The sequence below is a fragment of the Uloborus diversus genome, chromosome 10 (genome assembly GCF_026930045.1).
Source record: "Uloborus diversus isolate 005 chromosome 10, Udiv.v.3.1, whole genome shotgun sequence".
NCBI lineage: Eukaryota > Metazoa > Arthropoda > Arachnida > Araneae > Uloboridae > Uloborus > Uloborus diversus.
In genome coordinates, this window is record NC_072740.1 from 91,007,876 (window position 1) to 91,029,694 (window position 21,819).

Consider the following 21,819-nt stretch of genomic DNA (forward strand, 5'->3'; position numbering starts at 1 on the left):
GAGTAGCTTCCGTTTATTTCCTTGTAAACTCAAAATTAATACTTAATACACTCGTTTGCATTGATCGGTGAGTTTTAACCTTGAAAACACAATTTACAATGCGGTGCTGGTAAATCGCTTTTAGCTAATACTTTTTGTTCTACTCAACAGAATGCGATTAAATTTTGTACCCTACCTGCTTTTAGTCTCAGGAACGCATTTTTTAAGTAAAAAATAGGTGTTCCTATTTGAAAATTCAAATTCGGAGTTTGTGCTCTTACTTTGTACATGGCCCCTCATAAAATTTTAATTTACATAGTATTAAAGAAGGCTTTAATCCACATCAGATGACAGCTTTCCTTTTTCAATCACAAATTATAGACTAATAATTAAAGGTGTTTCGTTTTTTTCCCTATGACTACCAGAATGATGAGAAAAAAAATAATTTAATGACTTATAATTACTAAGCCACAGTAACGCGTGGCTGCGTCAGTAAGTAAAGTTACAATCTCGTAGTCATTACTTCACCATCAAACGTATCTTCAATGGCACAACTGTCCTCATCTGCATTCTGAACATCGGGCGTTTCTGTTTCATTTCTTTCATCTTCATCTCTTTTCCAATTCTGCAATGCCGCAGATCCAAATAAATTGAAGATGAGTCCACTGGCTAGGCCCACACCTACGGAAATATATAGCACCCTGTGCCATTGTTCATTTTTGGGCTAAAATGGAAATAAATACATACTTAATCAAAACTATTAGTTGGTATGATTTCTATATGTTTGTTGAGCGTCATGAAAAGTTTTTGAAAGTCATTGAAGAATTAATAACCATAAAAGCAACCTTTTCTAAGTTATGTTGCTTTATTTTTGTCTTTTGTAAACAAAGCATTGGTCTATGTTTTGCTTTTTTATTATAACTAAAAATTCAAAGTCAACGTGATTCTTACGTTGTCACTGACGATAATTCCCACTATGGTCGGCAATATAAAACTTGAGGTGCATGAAATCGTCGAAGTTAGGCCCATCAGTGTACCTAAATAAGAAGGAAATTAGCTGTAAGACAATCGCATTCCACTTTCATTTAAGTCTACTTAAACAAATTATTACCTGCTATGACTGCTCTTTGATTACATGGTTTATTGAAAATGGAAAAGTTTTAAATTAATTTTGCTGGCTAAAAGACGTAAGTCTTGCAGACATGGATAAAAGAAAAAAAAATCTTTTCTCTTTTGAGAAATAAATCGATAGTTATATCAAAATTCTTTGCTAAATTCTTACCTTATTCAAACATATAACTTTTAACTAGCCTCCTACAGCGGCAAAATTCGTCACCTCACATAGTGGAAGTAGCCATCTTTATAATGGTCTTATTGAAAACTTTAACAAAACTCAACTAGTTGTTGATATTTTTTTGAGTGATGTTTTGGGGACAAATTTGGCAAGAAATGACCAAGCTCGGTGACATATGGTGACTCTTCATCATCACTGCCACATGACACCCAACAGCCAATCAGAAGCGACATTTGGCGGACACATATACCGCCGTGCTAAGCACAAAAGTCGTATGTGCACCTTTCATCAAAATTGAGTTACGGTCAACCAGGTGGTACAAAGTCACGTATTTCACCTAAATACATCATTTTATGGTCATTTGTTCATGATAAATATTCTAAAAAAGTTGCATCCGCATCAAATATAGAGGCGCAAAACTTTATATATCAATTTCTCGTTTTGAACTTGACTGCAGATACGACTTTTGCACTTAACATGGCAGTATAGATAAATAGATGCCGTCTAATTTTTACAGTTTAGATGTTTTCCATTTATTTTACTTAGTTTGACTAAAATGAGCATTTGCTTAGTAAAGACTATTTTGAGTTAGAAATATAAGCAATATTTAAACATTAAATGACACTTCAGTACATCATATAGACAAAGATCAAGCATAGAAAAGACAACTTGAAAGACTACTTCTTTGTTTAAACACTATAGAGCATTCACATCTCGTAATATTTTTAGGTAAAATTGAACACAAAAATCATTCATTTTCCATAACCCTTATAGCAATAAAAATTCTATTTATTCATTTTCATTAGTTTGAAGCGATTCTTTTATTTTTTTACTTTCACATTGCATTAAAGAAAAGTCAATATTGTGTCAAATGGAAGTTTACTTCTCCAATCAGGGGTACCCCCCCCCCTTAGACCAAGGGCGCACCCCCTAAATATTGCGAAGACTCCCCAAATCAAGAGACCCCCCCCCCAAAAAAAGTCAAAATGTCTCTCAAAACACCCCCCCCCCCTAAAATGTCAATGGTGCAGCCCCCGCGCCATGACCCGCCCCCAAATGGGCATGCAGTGTAGGTTCGGGCCGGCAGCTGTGTTAGTAAAATAATACAGACTTTATGGGAGAATAAGATTTACTTCAGCCAATCTTTTACTTTCAATGGAAGAAAATAAATGTTTGACCGCAAGTGGAAATGTTAAAATATCTTAAGTTCTTTCATGTATGAATAGACAGGTGGGAATCTCTTTTAAACAAAACATATTTCTCTAGCTGACCCGTGAGAAGTTTTCACGCTCGAAATTTGTAGCCCTGCTGTAAAAATACCAAGTAAAAACACTTTATGTAAAGATTCACATATTCGCTAGATAGAAAAGTACCGGATTCAATAATGATGGTCAGACATTTATTTAAATACGACTCGCTTATACTTTTCTGATTTTCTTCTTGCTATGAGGTTTAGAATTTCATTTTATGCTGTGGTTATTTTAATTACGGATAAATGAAAGAGAAGTTATGCTTCGGAAAATTAATTAACTAATCGAATGAAGGTTTGACTGTTAAAATGACCCAAGTCCACTTTTTTAAATAAAGTCCATTTAAATTCATTCATTTTGTAGCACAAATGTTGGTTTTGGCTAATCTTATATATTTGTAATTATTTACTGTTTTATCAAATATTACGTCTAATAATTTATTTCCGTTTAAAATTATAACTTAACTTACTTCAATTTCATTCAAAGGTTGGACTTATGTTGTTTTTTGCAGTACTCCTTCAATTTTCATAAATTTCTGATTAACATTCGTAGCAATTGAGGTATAAATGTACACTGGAAAAACAATTCAGAGACGTTCCTGGAGAATAATAGGCAGCTGACGTGCCCAATTTCTGCCAGTAACATACCTTGGGAAAAACCAGGAACGTTTTCCGCTAAAAGTCAGTAACCTTTCTGAAGAACTGGGAAATCTCCCCTGTTAAAGCCTATCATATCTCGGTAACCTTCTAGAAAACTTAATTAAGTTTAATGCAATGAAATAAAATATTCTTGATATACCAAGAATATTCAAAGAAGCATTGGAGCATCGCAAGTAAGAATCAAGCATATCCATTGCAAACAATTCCTGCCTTTTGCAAACCTGCAGCTATCCAGTGACTTAATTGCTCTCACGGGGAGCTTTGTCAATCTGGGCCGGCCGAAATTGAACCTAAACCGATACATTTAATTAGCAATCTCATTCAATGTTTAAACTGGTAGCTAAAAATATTTTTCACAACAGTTTAAAGTCTGCATTTGTGCAACTTGTAGCAATTCAGGAAACCTTTTTGCTAAGATACAGTGAAACCTGTGTAAGTTGACCACTTGCGGTGCAGTACTTTGGTGGTCGACTTAGACAGGTGGTCAACTTATAAAGTGGTAATGATTTTTTTTTTTTTTTTTGTCATTTCTTGCTCCATGTATTCATTTTGATTGATTGACACTTACTCTTTCTGTTCAACTCACTTTCATTGTTTAGCATTACTTTGAAAAAATTATTTAAAACGTTATTCAAATATTTTTAGAGATTATTTTCCCAGAATGACATATGATGTGTCATGCAAATTTAAAATTTCAGTAAATTGATCCAAAAAAAAAAAATCTTATTATTTATGAAAAGTTACTCATTTGATATTAATAGTTCCTAAAAATTCATAGCTTCTCAAAAATTACAAATTTTTCTCATATACATTTATACCCCGTGATAATCTACTTTTCAACAAAATAACTCCTTATAGAAGTTGGCGCACTTATTAGACACTAGTTTTAGAAATTCCATATGTGTCAGCTAATTTTCTCTGGCTTTCTCCCTTTTCAATTAATTTTAATATTTTATACTTTTTATTGATCTCAAGTTCAACTAACTTTCTTTTTGAAGCCATTTTATGTAAAACTATAACACAAAGAGCAACAAGCTAGACTCTCATAGTTCAAAAAAGCAGTTGAAAATGAAAATGTGTGTGTGTGTGCTATCTCTTAATCACTTGCACCAGAAATACTGCAATGCAAGTAAGTTTACTCTTTAGCACAATTGCATTGTTGCCACAAAATATTGCAACTGGAAAAAAATACTTTGTACTTTTGTATTGACACATGTTTTCATTGAACAGAGAGTACAAAGGGCAATCTCAAATAGATCAACAAAAGAAAAACAAGTTTGAGAAATAAAAGGGTTCTTAGTAGTTTTCCCATGTGGTTAAACTCAAAAGGAGGTTTAGTTATGCTGCTGTTTCATTTAGTTAGTAAAATGCTGTTCTGGTATCAAAAATATTCTTGGAAAGCTATAAAAAAATAATAATAAAATAAAAAAAATTGCTAAGTAAAATTTTAAAAAATAAACCAAGTGGTCAACTTACAAAGGGTTTTTACAGTACTCCAAACCAAATTTGGTGTTCATTAGTGGTCAAGATAGACAGGTGGTCAAGATAGAGAGGTGGTCAAGTTACAGAGGTTTTCCTTCATTATATAAGATAGGACTAATTCCGTTCCTGACAAAAGCGGTCAACATAGACAGGTGGTCAACTTACAAAGGTGGTCAACTTTACAGGTTTTACTGTACTTGATTTTACAGGGAAATAGGTGAAATCCTGTGAAATCCCGAAACGTTCTAGGGAAATCACCAGTAACGTTTCGGAATTTTTTTAGTGCAGATAAAAGAATTGATCATGCGTTATTTCTGAAATAGTATTATTACCTGAAAATTCCGGGCTCATATCAGATGGTACTGTTATGCAACCAGAATACGAGAAGCCAAACAAAGTCAGGGCCACAAAGAGCAGTGCAGAGTTGAGTGTTGTGTTGCAACCAGCAAACACTACGCCAATAGTACTAAAGGCTAGTCCAAGGCTACCTAGAATGGAATTAGATCTCACAATTTCTGCATGTAATGTATGTAAAAAGGCAAATTATTTTTCAATACGGTTTTTCACATTAATATTTTTGCATATTGAGAGTGTTTACGTACCCTAATAAAGTTTTAGTTTTCAAAAAATAAAACATGCATAAACTCAAAAAGTGCTCAGAAAGTTGAATCAACACTAGGTAAAAATAATGTATTCTTGCTCTTGCAGCACTGTGACTAAAATGGAACCTGTATGCAAGACTTGCATGATGGTCACAAACATTTAATGTAAAGTCATGAACAAATTGCAAAAATTTGTGAATGTCAGTCCAAGGTGACGTTACATTGAAAATTCTCAGTACACATTCGAAACACGTTTCGAATACTTTAATTCAGAAAAAATGATCTAGTTGCTTCAATGTGCACTAAAATATTTTCTGCATGTGTTCCGTTCAAAAGAAAGTGTATTGAAATGCCCTCCTAATCTATTCCGACTGTATGTTGCTCAGGATATTTGTCAAATTTAGGTTTGAAAACACATTTGAGAACAGATTGGAGGCACATTTGAGAATAGATTGGGAACACATTTGGGCACACTTGCAAAACCATCGCTTTATTTCGTACATATATAATTTCAACAGATATCTTAAACTACCGGTCTGTAGAATCTCTCAGTCAGATACTACTTTTTTTTTTTTACAGCGAATAAAACGGTTGGCGTTGCGACTGTCACGGAAAAGGGTCTAATTGCGTCTTAGTTATCGATTGCCCAGCGATAATTGACAACTGCCTCTGGAAATTGCTGTGAAATTGTGAGTAAAAACTACTTTTCTCCGCATCACCCGCCACTTTGTGGTACGCCTTAAGTTTAGAGCAAAAACTACTAATAAATAATGGACTACTGTCTAAATAATGGATTGTCACATAAGTGCTGTAAAAAGCATAGATCATTGAAACATAGATAAAGTAAGTGGGAGTGGTTGTTGAGGCAGGAATCTTCGCAGGGGAAAGTGAGGGGAGATCACGTGACTGCGAACTTTCACGGAAGACGTTTCGCCAGAGCTACACAAATTCTCGTAGGGATTTTAATAGTCCTCCGATTTTAATTTTTTACCTTCTGCCTTAAATGTTTTGTCACATTTGTTTTCTGTCACCCGCAAACGCATAGTTTACTAATTCTTGGGTTTTTTTTTTTTTTTTTTTTTAAATTTCTACAGTAAATATTTGAGTTATGCCGATTTAAAAATGGCTCTAAAAGTTGCGCTCATTGCAGCAAAGTAGAGTTCTTTACAATGAATGGCAGTTTCTTTATTCTTTTTCTCTTTCCTTTTATAGTGCAAGATTGTTTTTTTTTTACTTGTTCATTTATTATTTCATGCCTAATGGAAATGAATGATGTATTAAATTTGTGAAAATGATGTCAAAAGGTTTAAATGGTAATGTATTTCAAACACTTTTTTTAGCCTATCTTCCCCGTAAAAGTTTTTTTTTTGTTTAAGATAATTAATGAAATGAATATAGACTTTATTGCAAAAACAACTCCAAAAACACAAAGAAAATTTTAAAAATAAATAAATTGAATGATGAAAAAGAAAAAAAAAAAAAAAACTTTCAAAATTCGAACTGCAATTTTTCTTCCCGAATTCGGGTGTGTGAACTTTGTTTATAGTTTTACTTTTTAGCAAATGATTTTTTTTTAATTCAACCGTTGAGTAATAGAGAAAGTTTTAGAAAATATAAACATTTATACTTTGTGTTCGGAATTCGAAAAAAGTTCTTTGTGAAATCCGAAATGCAGTTTTCCAGACTTCACAAGTTAGAGGTTGGCTGGTTTTAGAGAAGTGCTTTCATTGTGCACATTTTTTTATTGCGCGTAAAAGTGGTTGGTGAAATGAAAAAAGTGTTTAATATTGTTTTATAAGACAGAGAAAAAAAAAAAGGTTTTGATAAAATAATTTTTATTATTTTGTCAAATACTAACAGTTATCCCCACTGCAACAAGGCATGTTGAAGAGTCGAAATCTCCCGTAGAATAGAGACATACAGAAAGAAAACGCGAAAATCCTAAAGGTCGTAGTCACGTGGTACATGCCGGCGAAATTATTTAATGTTTTTTCCCCCTGAGGTAAGTCTTGTCCCCCTTATTCCTGCTTCAGCGTATACCAATAGCGAATGAATGGGAAACTTCGTCTATCTCTCAATGGTCTAAGGTAAAAAGTGTTCCTTAAAGTGTGTAGTATGCAACAAAGAACCTGTGCCTGTGTTCGGTGTTGTGCCAGTTAAAGCCCTGGATCGAGGGCTTTAGTGCCAGTCAAACGTGTTCTCAAAAGCGTTAAAAAAGTGTACTGAGCCGAAAAGGTGTTCAGAGAAGTCTTTGGGAATTCTCTTTTCTGTATTTTATTGAAGACTATGGTCTTGCCTGGCTCTGGGGAAAAACCAAATATCTGTCACTGGACTGTATTTATTATTTTGGACAGCATTGCTACGTCTTTGGTGACTAACAAACAATTTAATTACAATAAGAGTTATGCTTTAGGTGATAAAAGACTAGGATACGCGTGTATCCTTACTACAAATTGAGATTGGGAGCGAGCCCTATGGCCAGGGCCTCAGGGGCGAATTTGGGGAGGCGGCATTGAGGCTGCAGTCACCCTCAGACCAGAACTAAATTCTTTTTTTTTTAATCCTTTTTTTTAATGCTCATGTATCTTAATGTAAGTTCAATATTTTCAATAAAAACGATATTATTTCCCACATTTACCCTATCTTTTTCATTTAATTTGCTTTCGCTGTTCATAAGGTTGATGTACGAATTTGCAATAGTAACAGGGATGTTAGTTTTCCGAAAATTCCTTTCGAATTTCAGAAATTTTGCTTTGTACCAAAAATTTCTTTATTTGCTCTCTAAAAAAGGAAGGGAGGAAAAAAGTGCAGACCTCATAGTTACTTGTTTTTCTTTCTCTCCCTCTTTTTATACTGTCGCGTTTAGTATCAATTCTTGAAATTTTTTGTCCTTTCTCGCTGCTTTTAACTGTATTAGTTTACAATTTTTCAGCTTTTCTTTCTTCTAATTCGTTCACACTACCTCTTTTTTTTTTTTTTTTGCATTTTTATCAAAAATTGAAAATTTTGCCTTTAAGTTGCTTAGCAATGGTGTCTAAAACGCACGATTTTTTTTGTTTTCTTCTTCTTCTTTTTTTTTTTTTTTTTTGATATACACTGACATTTAAAGTTTAAAATTTTACCTTTGAATACCAAATTTTAGATGATTTCAAGTGGGACTCAGAAAATTTCATTTGATAAACAGATGACGAAAATATAGTTTTTAAAAAACGCATTAGTTTATATCAATAAACTTTGGTGATGTCAAGGAAACTTAAAATTGTAATGACCTCAGCCGCCCCCAGAACAAAATCCCGGATTCGCCACTGCAGGGCCTGATTACTAAATAGGCCAACTAGGCCGTGGCTTGGGCCTTTTTTTTTAAGGGCTAAAATTGTTTTAGCCAGGGGGTAAAATTATAAGGGTTTGACAACGTGGAAACGCCGAAAAAGCGTCTGGCTTTGGGCCTCCCGAGGCCCTGCCTATGGCTCCACCCGCTGAAGTTCGAAAGGCATCTTACTAATGAGGGGGTGGTGTTTTCATCGCTCACTTCTCCGAAAAGGGGCTTTAGGATTGCTAGGTCAAACCAAGAGCCAAGACCACAAGCGTTGCTCTTCATCGCACGCGGATAGAGCCGTTAACAGACTGCATTTTGTTGTCATGACCTAGGCGGCAGGTTTTAAGGACGGCAAATTTCGGAATTGAAAGTGTTTTTTTAAGCATGAATTTATGTTTCAGCACCATAAGATTCACTGCTTCTATGTGCTTAAAAGAATAATAAAATTAAAAATTATATATTTAGAGGTATAAATTTAGGGTACCAGTGTTTGGATATGCAAAACGAAATTCGGAATTAAACTAGAAACTGAATTTTATTTTGGAGGTAGCAAATTGTGTGATTTAAAAGTCTTTTGAAAATATTAATATCTGTTTCAGTGCCATAAGATGCACTACTATGATCCACAGTGTGTACTAGTGCTTGGATAAGCAAAACCCAGTTTGGAATTTAACTAAAAAGTCTCTTTAATTTTAAGCACTTAACTATTATTTTTATTTTATTAATATATTATTATTTTATATTATTATTATTATTATTATTTTTATTATTATTATTATTATTATTATTCAATGGGCGGGGGTTGGGGGCGGCACTTGTAAATATCTCCTAGGGCGGCAGAACTACTGGAGCCGACTCTGGAATAGGGTGGCACGGTAACCGCGGATAACGCGCAAAGTAAGTAAAAAATGATGCTAGTGTATGCAATAGTTTTAGAAAAACCAATAACGCTCACATACATTTAAACTTCGGCTAAAATGATAATAGAGTATCAAAAAATGTATGTACAAGCGAAAAAAGGATCGCTCATTATTACTAACGGATTTCACACATACGCGACCAAATGTTGAAAACAGATTAACTGAAATAGACCAATCTAGGTTACACCAAAAATGCATAGGGAAATGTTTTGAAAAAGACTGGTCAGGACACTGGATTACGCTCGTAAGTCATGTAATCTCAAAATTAGAAAGTAGTGCAGCTTTATAGCAGTAAGTAACGTAGATTTGAAAATCAGGTTTCCAGTAGTCAGGTTTCGATGCCTATAAAAGGTTTGATGTCATTAGAAAAAAAGAGAGAAGAAAGAATTAGAAATGTCTAGAAGTAGATTTTGCACTTGTTGAATTAAAATGTGTGCATTTATCTACATTTAATTACCTTATCGGCATTTTTTTTTTTTTTTTTTTTTTAACATGAGAAATGCCGCGGATAATCTTCGCCGTTGAGAAGTCGCTTGCGGATAATCGGGAGTTAACTGTAGTTCAATTTAGATAACTGCAGTAAATAATAGTCTATGTCAACTTAGCTAAGTTTTGTTTCATCAACTAAACTGACTTTACTTAACTGAATAAACTGACGTCCCTGATTACACTTGCTGTTGTTGTCTCGTGCCAGTTAGCCTGGGAATTTGGGGTGCGCTGCTTCACTTTTCCAACTGTACCATATTTTGGTGTGAAGTCCGACTTCCACAGTACACACAAGCCATAAGGACCCATTCATAAGGTAGGCAACCAATCACATCACAACAACAGATTCACACAAAGGAAGGACAAGGACAGAAGAGAGAAAGTACATCCATGCCCGAGCCGGGATTCGAAACCGGGACCTCCTAATCGCAGTCAGACTCCTCGGACCAATCCGAATATGAAAAATCTAAAGAATATGCTCGTTGTACTGAGTTTACAATCCATTTCAAGTAGCAAAGGAGTATATTTTCCCTCTTTAAGAATATTACTTAACTGACCGTTTTGAGGATTTAACAGCAAATTTCATCGCAGTTGACATCACCTATCGCTTAAGTATGACATTTTTACTGTAACTAAAACGAGTGAATATTTTAGTGTTTTTTTTTTTCAATCAAAATTTTAAGGCCATATTTCACACAGAAGATATTATTTGATTCGAAGGAGATTTATATCGGTAATATCCATGGGTGTTGGTCACTCTTCAAGAATACTTAACTGACCCTTTAAAGGTTTTAACATCAAATTTCCTTACAGTTGTTATCTCCTATCACTAAAATATGACATTTTTACAGTAACGAAAAAGGACGATCATTTTTGTGTTTTTGATCGAAATTTAGAAATGTTTGCCACACAAAGAAGATATTATTTGACCCGAAAAAGAGTTTATGTCTGTAATGTCCATGGGTGAGGGTCACTTTTAGCATGTATTACAGTTCACTCCGGAAAAAAATTGCAAAACGAGGCACTCTAGTTCACAAATTAATGTCCGTCTCATCTCTTCTTTCCAGATCGGGGGACGCAGAGTGCAGCGTGCAGCACATGAAGATAGGGGGTATCAAGCTGCAAATTAATGCAACCCAATTGCACTTACAATCCAAAAATGAAACGAATGGACATTTTTATATGGAAAAGCTAAAAAATAATGTTTATTGTGTTGAGTTAACGCTTCATTTCAAGCGCCAAATGAGGCATTTTGGCTCTGTCCTAGAACACTTAACTAATCTTTGGAGGTTTTAACATTTAATTTCTCTCTTAACACAACAAAAGTACTCTTTTTACTGTATTTCAGTGATTTTGCTCTAAATTTTAAAAACTTTTGGTCATACTTCTCACGCAAAGGATTATATGATTGGAAAAATATGTTATATCTGTAATATCCATGGGGATTGGCTACATTTGCTTCCAAAAAAGAGCAAAACCGTGCACCCAAGTAACTAATGTACAGTTGGACCCAATCTTTGTTTATTGGTCAAAATGTTTTAAAGATATTCCAAGACTAAAAATTAGTTTATTTCCCGTATTCACGTATACACATTGCACGTTATAGTCTGATAAATTTTAAAGGCTAACATTATTGTTAGTTCATGCAATCAATTTGGTTTTTTACTGTAACATATTGTCTTTAGATGAAAAATAATTATTGAATGAATTAAAATTCAGAAAAAACTTACCCAACGAATTGCATGTCTTTCTCACAGTAGTAACAGATGCGTATTCGTTTTTAGTTATCCAGTCGGAAATGTAACTAGAGCTCCAAGTAATTAGAATTTGCGTGAGATATGGCACTGAGGCAATGATGCCACTCTGTAAAGAAAAAATATTTAATACTGATTATTAGAGAAAAATACTGTGGAAGAGTTAAAAAAGCTTTAAACAATGGAATAACAATTATCATCATATTTAAAGAAAACTTTTCAATTCATGGCAATTATATTTGAATGGAAGCAAGCACCTGCTTAGTGTAGTGGATATAGTAAACATTTTGCTTCTACAGAGTATTTTTATTTGAGGACGTAAGCTTATAAACCCCAAGGTGAACAAAATACTTGAACCATGTTTGGGAGTAGTATGATGCAGATAATGAAACTACGGTGCAAACGCATGGCTGCTGATCAGGACTGTGAAGTCGAAGGGAAAATGACCGACTGTGGCTCCAACTTCGATTTTGGGAATTTTTAGAGCTTTCAGTCCGTCACAGACTCCTGTACTCCAAAATCTTTCCGACTCCGACTCTTACTCCGTAGCCGTAGCCACTGGCGCAGTTGCGTACTCTGAGGGAAAATAACCAAACTTCAACGAACAAAATGATTTTTAAAGCATTCGATTCTCAACTTCGATATCTTTACCCCAAGATCCGTCCGACTCCGACGTCTTGCTGCTGATACTTTCAGTATAGATGTAATTTTGTTAACGGCAGCAAACTCTACTGCTAATAGTGCTCTCCAGTAGAGTGTCGGAGTAGTTAAGCGTTGGCCTCTTACGCCGATGGTCATGAGTTCAAAACCAATTTCACAATATGTTTAATCATCATAACAGTATTGGCAATGAGATGCCTAATAGAGTCCTTTTGAAAAGCAGTGAAAAAGCTAATTCTCGTGCGTTGTTTTTTACCCTGATGAAGAGGCTCTATTGTAGCCTTGAAATAGCTATATTCTGTATTTTTTTGACATTGTGTGCTATATTTATGTTGGTTTTTCATTTTAATCATACTTAGGTTCATTTCAATTTTGCTTGTTTGTTTCAGTATTTTTTTTTTAAACTGAGAAGCTTTTTCTTATCATGATAACTCATAACACGAAGATGTGCTTATCTATCATTCCCTCCCCCTCAAAAAAAAAAAAAATGTTTAGTACAAGGGAGAACGTAACAAGTCTTCTCCACCGGAAGGATTGCCTTAAAACTGGCAGATACTGGTTCTTTTTGTTGTAAATAATCATTGATATAATTGATTCCCAATTGTTTTTTATTGGTTGGATTTCTAAAACTTTTGTTCTTAATTATACTATGCTGTTTCACACATAATATTCTTTAAGAAACCTCCCCTTTGATTTAGCAACTAGCGGATGGCATATTACTACTACAGTTCCGTTTTATGATTTCTATCAGCAAATGGTTGAACCAGCAGCGTAGCCAGAAATAATCTTCTGGGTGGGGCATCTGGTCAAAACCTTGCTCATACGTGTACAAACTACACAGTAAAACTATTCAGAAAAGTTCCTAAAAAATAATTGCCAGCTGATGTGCCTAATTTATGCAAGTAACATATCTTGCAAAAACCAAAAAATTTTCAGCTGAAATTCTGTAACTTTTCTGAAATCATTCTGAAGAATTCAATGATCTCCCCGGTTAAAGTCATTCGTGTCGCTAGAACCTTCGGAGAAATTTTAGGTAGTTTAATGTAATAGCTTGGCTCCTTCCTATTTTTCCAAGAAAGCTCCAAAAGCATTATTTCAATCATGGCCAAATCTAAGACAGAATTGCACACAATAACAAGAATCCACTTTTCCGGCAATTCTTATAAAGCTGCGGAATTGATAGACTAATTCGCTTTCGTTGAGAGATCAGGCAACTTGAACAGATCGTAAGCGATCAGAAACCGATACCACTTATTAAATACGCTCAGTTAATCTTTATACTGGTAGCAAAAAATATTTTCACAACGGTGAGAAGTCTGCATTCGTGCAACTTGTAGCAATTCAGTAAGGTTTCAGGAAAGGTTTTGACAGAGATACTTGATTTTCTCAGGGAGGGGATAAAAACCTGTGAAATCCCGATACATTCAACGGAAATAATCAGTAACGTTTCGGAATTTTTTAAACAGTATACCGTAGTAAAATTAGTAATATATGATAAAACCAAGGGATATGGGAGGGGTTTCGACCCCAAAACCTTATCCCCCCCCCCCTGGTTGCGCCACAGGGTTGAACCTAGACTTACATCTCTCTCGTATAAAGTACAGTACACCTTGACTTATCCGAACTAAGTGGAACCAAAGGTAATCCGCATAAACAAAAATTCTGCCATTTCCTCAAAGCTACAATATCCGAAGACAGTATCAGCATTTCGCCCTTGGTAAGGCTCCTATATACGGGGAGCTGACTTATCCGACATTTTGGTTCCAAAATAGTCGGGCGAAAAAAATAATATTTGTACAAAAGCCTCATTGTAGAAAACTGGTGTTCAAGCTTTAGATGTTGTTGACTGGTTGATGTTTGATTATTTTATTCTGTAGATGAAGACGATTTTATAAATACAAATTAAAAACAAATAAGGTGTGAAAATGAGGTTTATTACAATTAACATTTCCCGATACATTTTTGTTAAATTTCTGAACTAAATTATCTTTCTAGATTCACCTTAAGTGATATTTTACTCAATTTATCATCAATTTCAGCGAATATTATAACGTATTATAAATACTAGAAGCGAGGTTGGATCCAATTCTGTGTTGGAACCAAAATGTCTGATAGGTCAGCCTGTCGTTTTCAAGGTGCTCTAGCCCTTGGTTTGGGGCTGAGTCAACCCGGAGGGACATTTACGGAACTTGCTGCGATTCAGAAAGCCTTATCGCAAAAAACATCTTTTTTACAGATTACTGGTGCAAATCCTCGAATTCCCCGAACAACGAAGTAATCAGTGACCTCTCGGATTTTTTTTTAAAGTGTGACTTACACCATTTTTGCTCTCAACGACTCACTTATGAATAAAACGTATAAGTGATTTTTGATTATAAGTTGTGTTGGGTCACGTTTTTCTAACTTTCCGTGATTTCTCACAGAAGAACTTAGAAAAATACAAAACGTCTTTCGCTTTTTGTGTACACATTAAAAAAGCAAACTTATGCATGGCGGGAAAGATATAATTATTAGATTTAGTGGTTGCCATAAAATGTGTGTTTGTCCTCATAGTCTGTTTCAGTGCATTGTTACTGCTGATGAGACTTCTCTTTTAACGTATCACGTTCTCACGTATTGATAACAATTCGCTCTCCTTCTATAGTTTCCTTTTTCTTTCTTTCTTGCTTGTTATGAGCTCACTATTCTGGCTTAACTTCTGCTCGATGTCTGTAGAATGTACTAGAGCCCTTTGAAAAAGGGCAGGCTGACTTATCCGACAGTTTGGTTTGAAGACAAATTGAAATCCAACCTTGTTTCTAGTATTTATAAATACATTAAAATATTCGCTGGTGTATGTCGTAAGACAATTGATGATAAGTTGAGTAAAATATCACTTTTATGGTGAATCTAGAAAAATAACTTAGTTCACAAATTCAACAAAAATGGATCGGGAAATGTTTACTGTAATAAACCTCATTTTCACGCCTTATTTGTTTTTAGTTTGTATTAACTAAATCGTCTTCATCTACAAAATAAAATAATCGAACATCAATCAGGAAACACATCTAAAGCTTGGACACCAGTTTTCTGTAATGAGGCTTTTGTACAAATACTATTTTTTTCGCCCGACAACTTTGGAACTAAAATGTCGGATAAGTCAGAGTCGACGCATTTGACATTTTGGTTCCAAATTTGTCGGAGGGATAAAATTAGTATTTGTACAAAAACCCCATTGCAGAAAACTGGTGTCCAAGCTTTCGATGTGTTTGTTTCCTGATTGGTGTTTGAGTATTTTATTTTTTAAATGATAAAGATTTAAGTTAAACAAATTAAAAACAAATAAGGTGTGAAAAGGAGGTTCATTACAGTAAACATTTCCCGATACACTTTGGTTGAATTTGTAAACTAAGTTAACTTTCTTGATTTGCCCTAATTGAAATTTTACTTAACTTATCATCAATTTTTTTACGACGTAGCATCCAGCGAATATTATAACGTATTTATTAGTACTTGAAACAAGGTTGGATCCAAATCTGTCTTGGAACCAAAATGTCAGATAAGTCGGCCTGTCCTTTTCAAGGGGTTCTAATAATAACATGGATAACAAGAAACGATCAAAATATGCATACAATTGAAGAACTGACATTATTAATCTTCAACGCACTCCTCAAAGCATCGAGGACGTTTTATTGTTTCATCAATAATCATACCTGTGTAATATCGAAATGCAGGGCACTTTCCAAATACACTGTGTGAATTGACAGGAAATAATAGAAAAACCAAAATTGGCCGAATAATCCAACTATAAGGGCCCACGTGGCACGTGACGAAAGCATTGCTTTCCAAGGTACTGTAGAGTGCTAAAAAATAAAGAAACGTACACTAGAGAAGCATGTATTATTTAACCAATTAAGAACAATAGTTAGTTCAAATACAAACTTTAAGTATAACGGAAACTAAGCAAAATTTCATAATTTTTACAGTAACTACTTATGCAGCTCAAAATTGAATCAAATGTATATTTCAACCTTTGAAGTCAAATGTGTGACTAAAATATGTAAATAAATAATCAGAAGAGAAAGAAGAGTGGATCGTAGAGACTCCATAGGTACACCTCTGACTTTCCTACTTGTGTAAGAGAACCCAAATATGAGCACCTACAATTATATATATGTATATAATATATTCACTATAAGAACAATTCAGAAACGTTCCTGTTAAATAATGGGCTGCTGATGTGCCCAATTTCTGCAAGTAACGTATCTTGCAAAAAAAAAAAAAAAAAAAAAGATGTTTTCCGCTAAAATTCAGTAACCTTCCTGAAATTATTCTGGAATCCTTCTGAAGAAGTCAGTAATCTCCCAGGTGCCAATCGTGTCGCTGGAACCTTCACAGAATATTTAGGTTTAATATAATAGCTTGACACCCCCCTTTCTGCTTTACCAGGAAAGCTCCAAAAGCAGTACTTGCAAACCACATGGCCAACTACATGGCCAACGCCAAGACAGAATTGCAAGCAAGTATCATGAATCTAACTTGCCTGAAATTCTTGTATAGCTGCGGAGTCCAGAGAGTTATTCGCTCTCATTGGGAGCTTAATCAGTCTGGACGGGGAGTAATCGAATTGAAGTTCCCGTTTTTTTACGAGCACTCGGTTATAACAAACAAAAATCGCGGCCCCTTCGCGCTCGTTATAAGCAAGTTCGACTGTACCACCTCTTTTTATTTATGAAACAAAAATTATTTCTCAAGCGATGCATCTAACATTTTTTGTGATGAAATGTTTTCTGAAGACACCCGGGAAGAGATGTAGGTGAAATGTGTTATGTGTGTGTTTCACGTGTGGACACACTTGTGCCGAAACTGAAAGAGGCAGGGGCGTGCACGGAAATTTTGGGGCCCCTCCTCAAATGATTTTTGCGGGCCCCCTCCATATTATTTACCTCTATATTTCCCTCCTCATTTTAAAAATATTGAGCCTCCTTCAGGCTTGGGCCCGGTCCAACAGGCGCCCCCCCCCCCGTGCACGCCCAGGAAAGAGCCAGTTAGGTTTGCAATTTCTGTAAATATCTTTTCCCTGTAATAAATAAATTATTTACTGTTTTGTATAGTTCTATCCTGTTTTTAAATTATTTTTGGTGACTATTTGAAGAACACTTCATTTTTTCTGGTGCTTTATTTTTAAAAAATCTTTTTGTAAATCGTCGTTTCTGAAAAGAAATCATTGATACTAATCATTGTTTTGCCTTCTCGCATTTTGGATACTTGAAAATCTAGCATTTTTAGAATTGAAAGTAACTTTGAATCAACAACAAAAGATGGTGCCCATATTTACACCTTTTCCTGTATTATTATTTTATATTTATGTTACGCTTGGGGAAAAAAGGAAAAAAAAAAGTTTGTTTTCGATTTGATGAAGAAAAAGACTTGTTACTAAAAACATACGTTGCTTTAAATATAACTTCCAAGAATGACATTTTTACACTATATGTCATCAAGTCTAATAAGTCTTCAATGTTTTCCAATCAATCACAATTGCTTAATGTTTTCACTTGTCCGTGCTTGACGTTGTGGTTCCTTTTTCAGCTTGGACCAGAAGCCTCTGCAGGCGTGGCTCCTCTGATCCTGAGCACTGTCCCCCGGGAATCCGCTTCTCTCCTGGGCGGTGGCGTCTATGTTCTACACACACAAACATACAAGTATACATACGTAACCGCCGAGGAGGGGAGAGGGCAGGTTTGGGGGAGAGAGGGGCATTTCTGGAAATTATAACCCCAGTGAGTAGGGTCTTGTCGCAACTCGTGATAGCGAAACACATCGTTTGAATTCAAATTATTATTTTTTTAATTGTTTTCTAAGTTATGCTAATTTTATCGATTAACTGCATGCAATGAATTCAAACTTACATTTGCAGTAATTGCTTCCTGATTTCTTAAAATGTGTTGAAGTTCAAGTTCAGCAATCATTTTATCTTCTTCAGGTCGGTTAGCAACCGAAGTCTGGCAAAAAACTGCAACCATTAGTCCTAAAACTCCTTCAGGAAAAATCTTGAATTATTTTTCAATCATGACCGAAAAAAAAATAGTGTGATAAAAGTAATGACAATTAAACGGCAGTGCAAATAGGAAAAATAGCACAACCCAATTCACACATTAAAACTATTTCGAAAAATGTCTCCTAGTGATTCAATGACATTAACTAAAATATTTTCAAAAATTGATAGAAATGTTTCCTCTAAAATTTTTCGATTGCGTTCCTATAAGGCGCCGCAAAAATTTAAATTGTTTTAATAAAAATAATTTTGAGAACTTTTGGGGCATTCTGAGGAAGCTTTAGTTTTCGATGTAGTGTGTAGTTTAGTTCATCGAAATCATTAGTCATTAGTCTATGTATTAGAGAAAATATAGAAATGTTTTCTCTAAAATCTTTCGATTGAGCCCTCATAAGGCGCGGCAAACATTTAAATTGCTTTAATAAAAGCAATTTTGAGTACTTTTGGGGCATTCTGAGGATGTTTTAGTTTTTGATGCAGTGTGTAGGTATAGTTCCATGTTTAGGGAAAACATAGAAATGTTTTCTCCAAAATCTTTCGATTGCCTCCTTATGAGGCTCCGCAAGCATTTAAGTTGTTTTAATAAAACTGATCTTGAGAACTGAAGGGCATTCAGCGTTCTTAAATAAGTGTTGAATTAGTGAATTTATCCTCAGTTATGAGTTTAATAGTTTTTTTAATTTGTAGCAGCAATTATATTTTTCGAAACTGAATACAACAACTCTCTTTACAATAAAGTTGTGACTCGAATTTACCAGACTTATCCAACTCTGTTTAGCTAAAACTTTATTCATACTCAAATGCTATTGTGACGAAAAAAAAAAAGTTTACAGCATATACATTGTAAAAACAATTCAGAATCGTTCCTGGAAAATAATGGGCAGCTAATATGTGGAGTTTGTGCCAGTAGTATATATTGCAATAAACAGGACCTTTTTCCGTTAAAATTAAGTAACCGTCATGAAATTATCGTGAAATCTTTCTCAAAAATGCTGAAAACTCCCCGGTTGAAGCCAATTATGTCTTTGAAAACTACCGTAAAACTTAGGTAGGTTTAAAATACTAGCTTGACATCTGTCTGTGTTACTAAGAGAGCTCCAAAAGCATTATTGACACCGTGATCAAAACTGAGACAGAATTGTAAGAGAGTTCCAAATATATCTCATTCATGATCATCATCATTTTTCATAATATCTAAGAATCTTAAATTTACACTTATTTCAGTAAAATACTTACCAAATACGTAGAAAACTAGCGGCCAACCGCTAAGCATATCCAGATCACATAAATATCCGCATATGATTCCTCCTATGAATGATCCAAATGGAAGACCCGTAAGGACAATTGAAGTTAAGAAACATCTTTCAACCTTGGCAAACCAATTTGTTGTCAAATGAAATGCAGCAGGGTTTATCATGCCCTGAAATCAATATAAAGCACGAATAGAGTAAACGAATGCCATTGCACTTAATTTTGAATTGTAAACATAGTAGGGGAATGTGGAGCAAAGTGAAATGGTGAAATATGTACCTTGCTTTTAGCGCCCCCATCTAGTAACATTTTAGCTATATAGTAACACTATGTACACTGTAAAAACGATTCAGAAACGTTCCTGGAAAATAATGGGCAGCTGATATGCCCAATTTCTACCAGTAACATATCTTGCAAAAACCAGGAACGTTTTCTGCTAATATTCAGTAACCTTCCTGAAATTATCTCGGAAACCTCCTTAAAAATTCAGAAATCTTCCCGTTTGAAGCCAGTCGTGTCTTTAGAGCAAACTTTAGTAGGTATAATATAATAGCTTGGTACCTTCCTGATTTAAGAAAGCTCCATTGCAAACATGGCCACAGCTAAGCCAGAGTAGCAAGCAGGTATCGAGAATTTTACTCGCTGGCACCTCTTGCAAAGCAACGTAGTCCATACTCACTCGCTCCCTCTGGGAGCTCAATCAGCATTTACGGGCCATAAGTTGCCAGCAGCCGATTCACTTTATAAATGCGCAAAGTTAATTTTTAAACTGGGAGCTAAAAATATTTTTTACACCAGTGAGAAGTGTGCATTCGTGCAACTTGTAGCAATTCAGGAAACTTTTTGACAATGATACTTGATTTTTTCAGGAAGGGAATCAAAACCATTGAAATCCCGACACGTTACACGGAGATACTCAGTAACGTTTCGGAATTTTTTTACAGTGTAGTCTATTCCAGTCAAGAAAAAATCAACTCGTGAAACTAAAGACTATGATAGTACAACCAATTTCCAAGAATTGATACTCGTGTGTAATGTTTTGTTGAAGTAGAAAATTATTTTTGTTGTTATTAAACGATAAAATTCTTGATACTATCAATTTAAATAGTAATTGAGATTCCACTAATATTTAGTGCAGTATTTGTTTGATATTATGCTTATTTGTATTTTAAATAATTTGTACAATTAGTTAAGTGCATGCAGGGCAAAGTAAAATAGTTGATTTCATTTTCTTATTCAATCTTTTATCAAATCGCTTACGTAGTCACTTAATTTATTTATTCGTTTATTGTTTCATTTCCCTTTCATTTATTTATTCATTTCTTTATTTACGCATTTATTTGATCAAGAGTATCCTTAAAATTCAAAAGCAAAATATTTCATTTGAAATATATTTTATTTCTCACTTTGCCCCATGAAAAGAAGAAGTGAAAAATTTTCCCTTTTTTTTTGAAGGTTCAAATTTACTGCCAAAAATTAAAAATAATGTTTCAATGCAAGTTTTATTACAAAATGTACTATTCTTTCTTAATGTTTTGTAATTTTCAGAAAAAAATACCAACTTCTTCAGTTTGAAAAAAAATGAGTTTTCTATTTCACTTTGCCACACATTCCCCTACTTGAATGAATATGAATATAGCACCAGGAGGTAAGTAGCTCTTCTAAGAATATAATAAAAAAACATGAGAGTAGGAATAACAATCCATAAAACTCTAATAAAAAAATTTTTGCAAAAGACAAAAATTGCAACTCCTTTTATTTAATTGAAATGTGCACAAATGATTTCGTTTAAACTACCTGAATTGTATACTCCAACAGAACCCCACTTTATTGAAGTTTGCGTGACAAAAAATCAACAAAAAACACGAAAACATTTGACGTCTGATAAAAATAAATAAAAACAAAATTAAAAAAAAAATAAATAAAAACAAATAAACAAAAGGTAAAAGAAAGGAAGCAATCAATAAGATGCGAAGTTATTTAGTCGAAAAAGATAAGTGAATTAAAAAAAAAAGTAAATAAATACAAGCACATAAGACAAAGGGAGACATAATGTACTATGTACAGTCATAGAAAAAAAAAACGAAACACTCGATCGTATTCAAAGACTATTAACACTAGAGACACGTGTA

The 21,819-nt window shown here is 34.3% G+C and overlaps 1 protein-coding gene across 1 annotated transcript in view; it reads right to left on the bottom strand.

Moving 5' to 3' along the window:
* Positions 1–481: 481 nt before the first annotated feature.
* LOC129231089 (sialin-like) overlaps positions 482–21,819 on the bottom strand; it is a 30,808-nt gene continuing 9,470 nt past the window's right edge. Inside the window, exons 3-4 of the mRNA XM_054865336.1 lie at positions 16,095–16,244; positions 482–703 (exon numbers count right to left, since the gene is read on the bottom strand). Of these exons, the coding sequence (XP_054721311.1) occupies positions 482–703; positions 16,095–16,244 (372 nt within the window). The remainder of the gene's footprint in view (positions 704–16,094; positions 16,245–21,819) is intronic.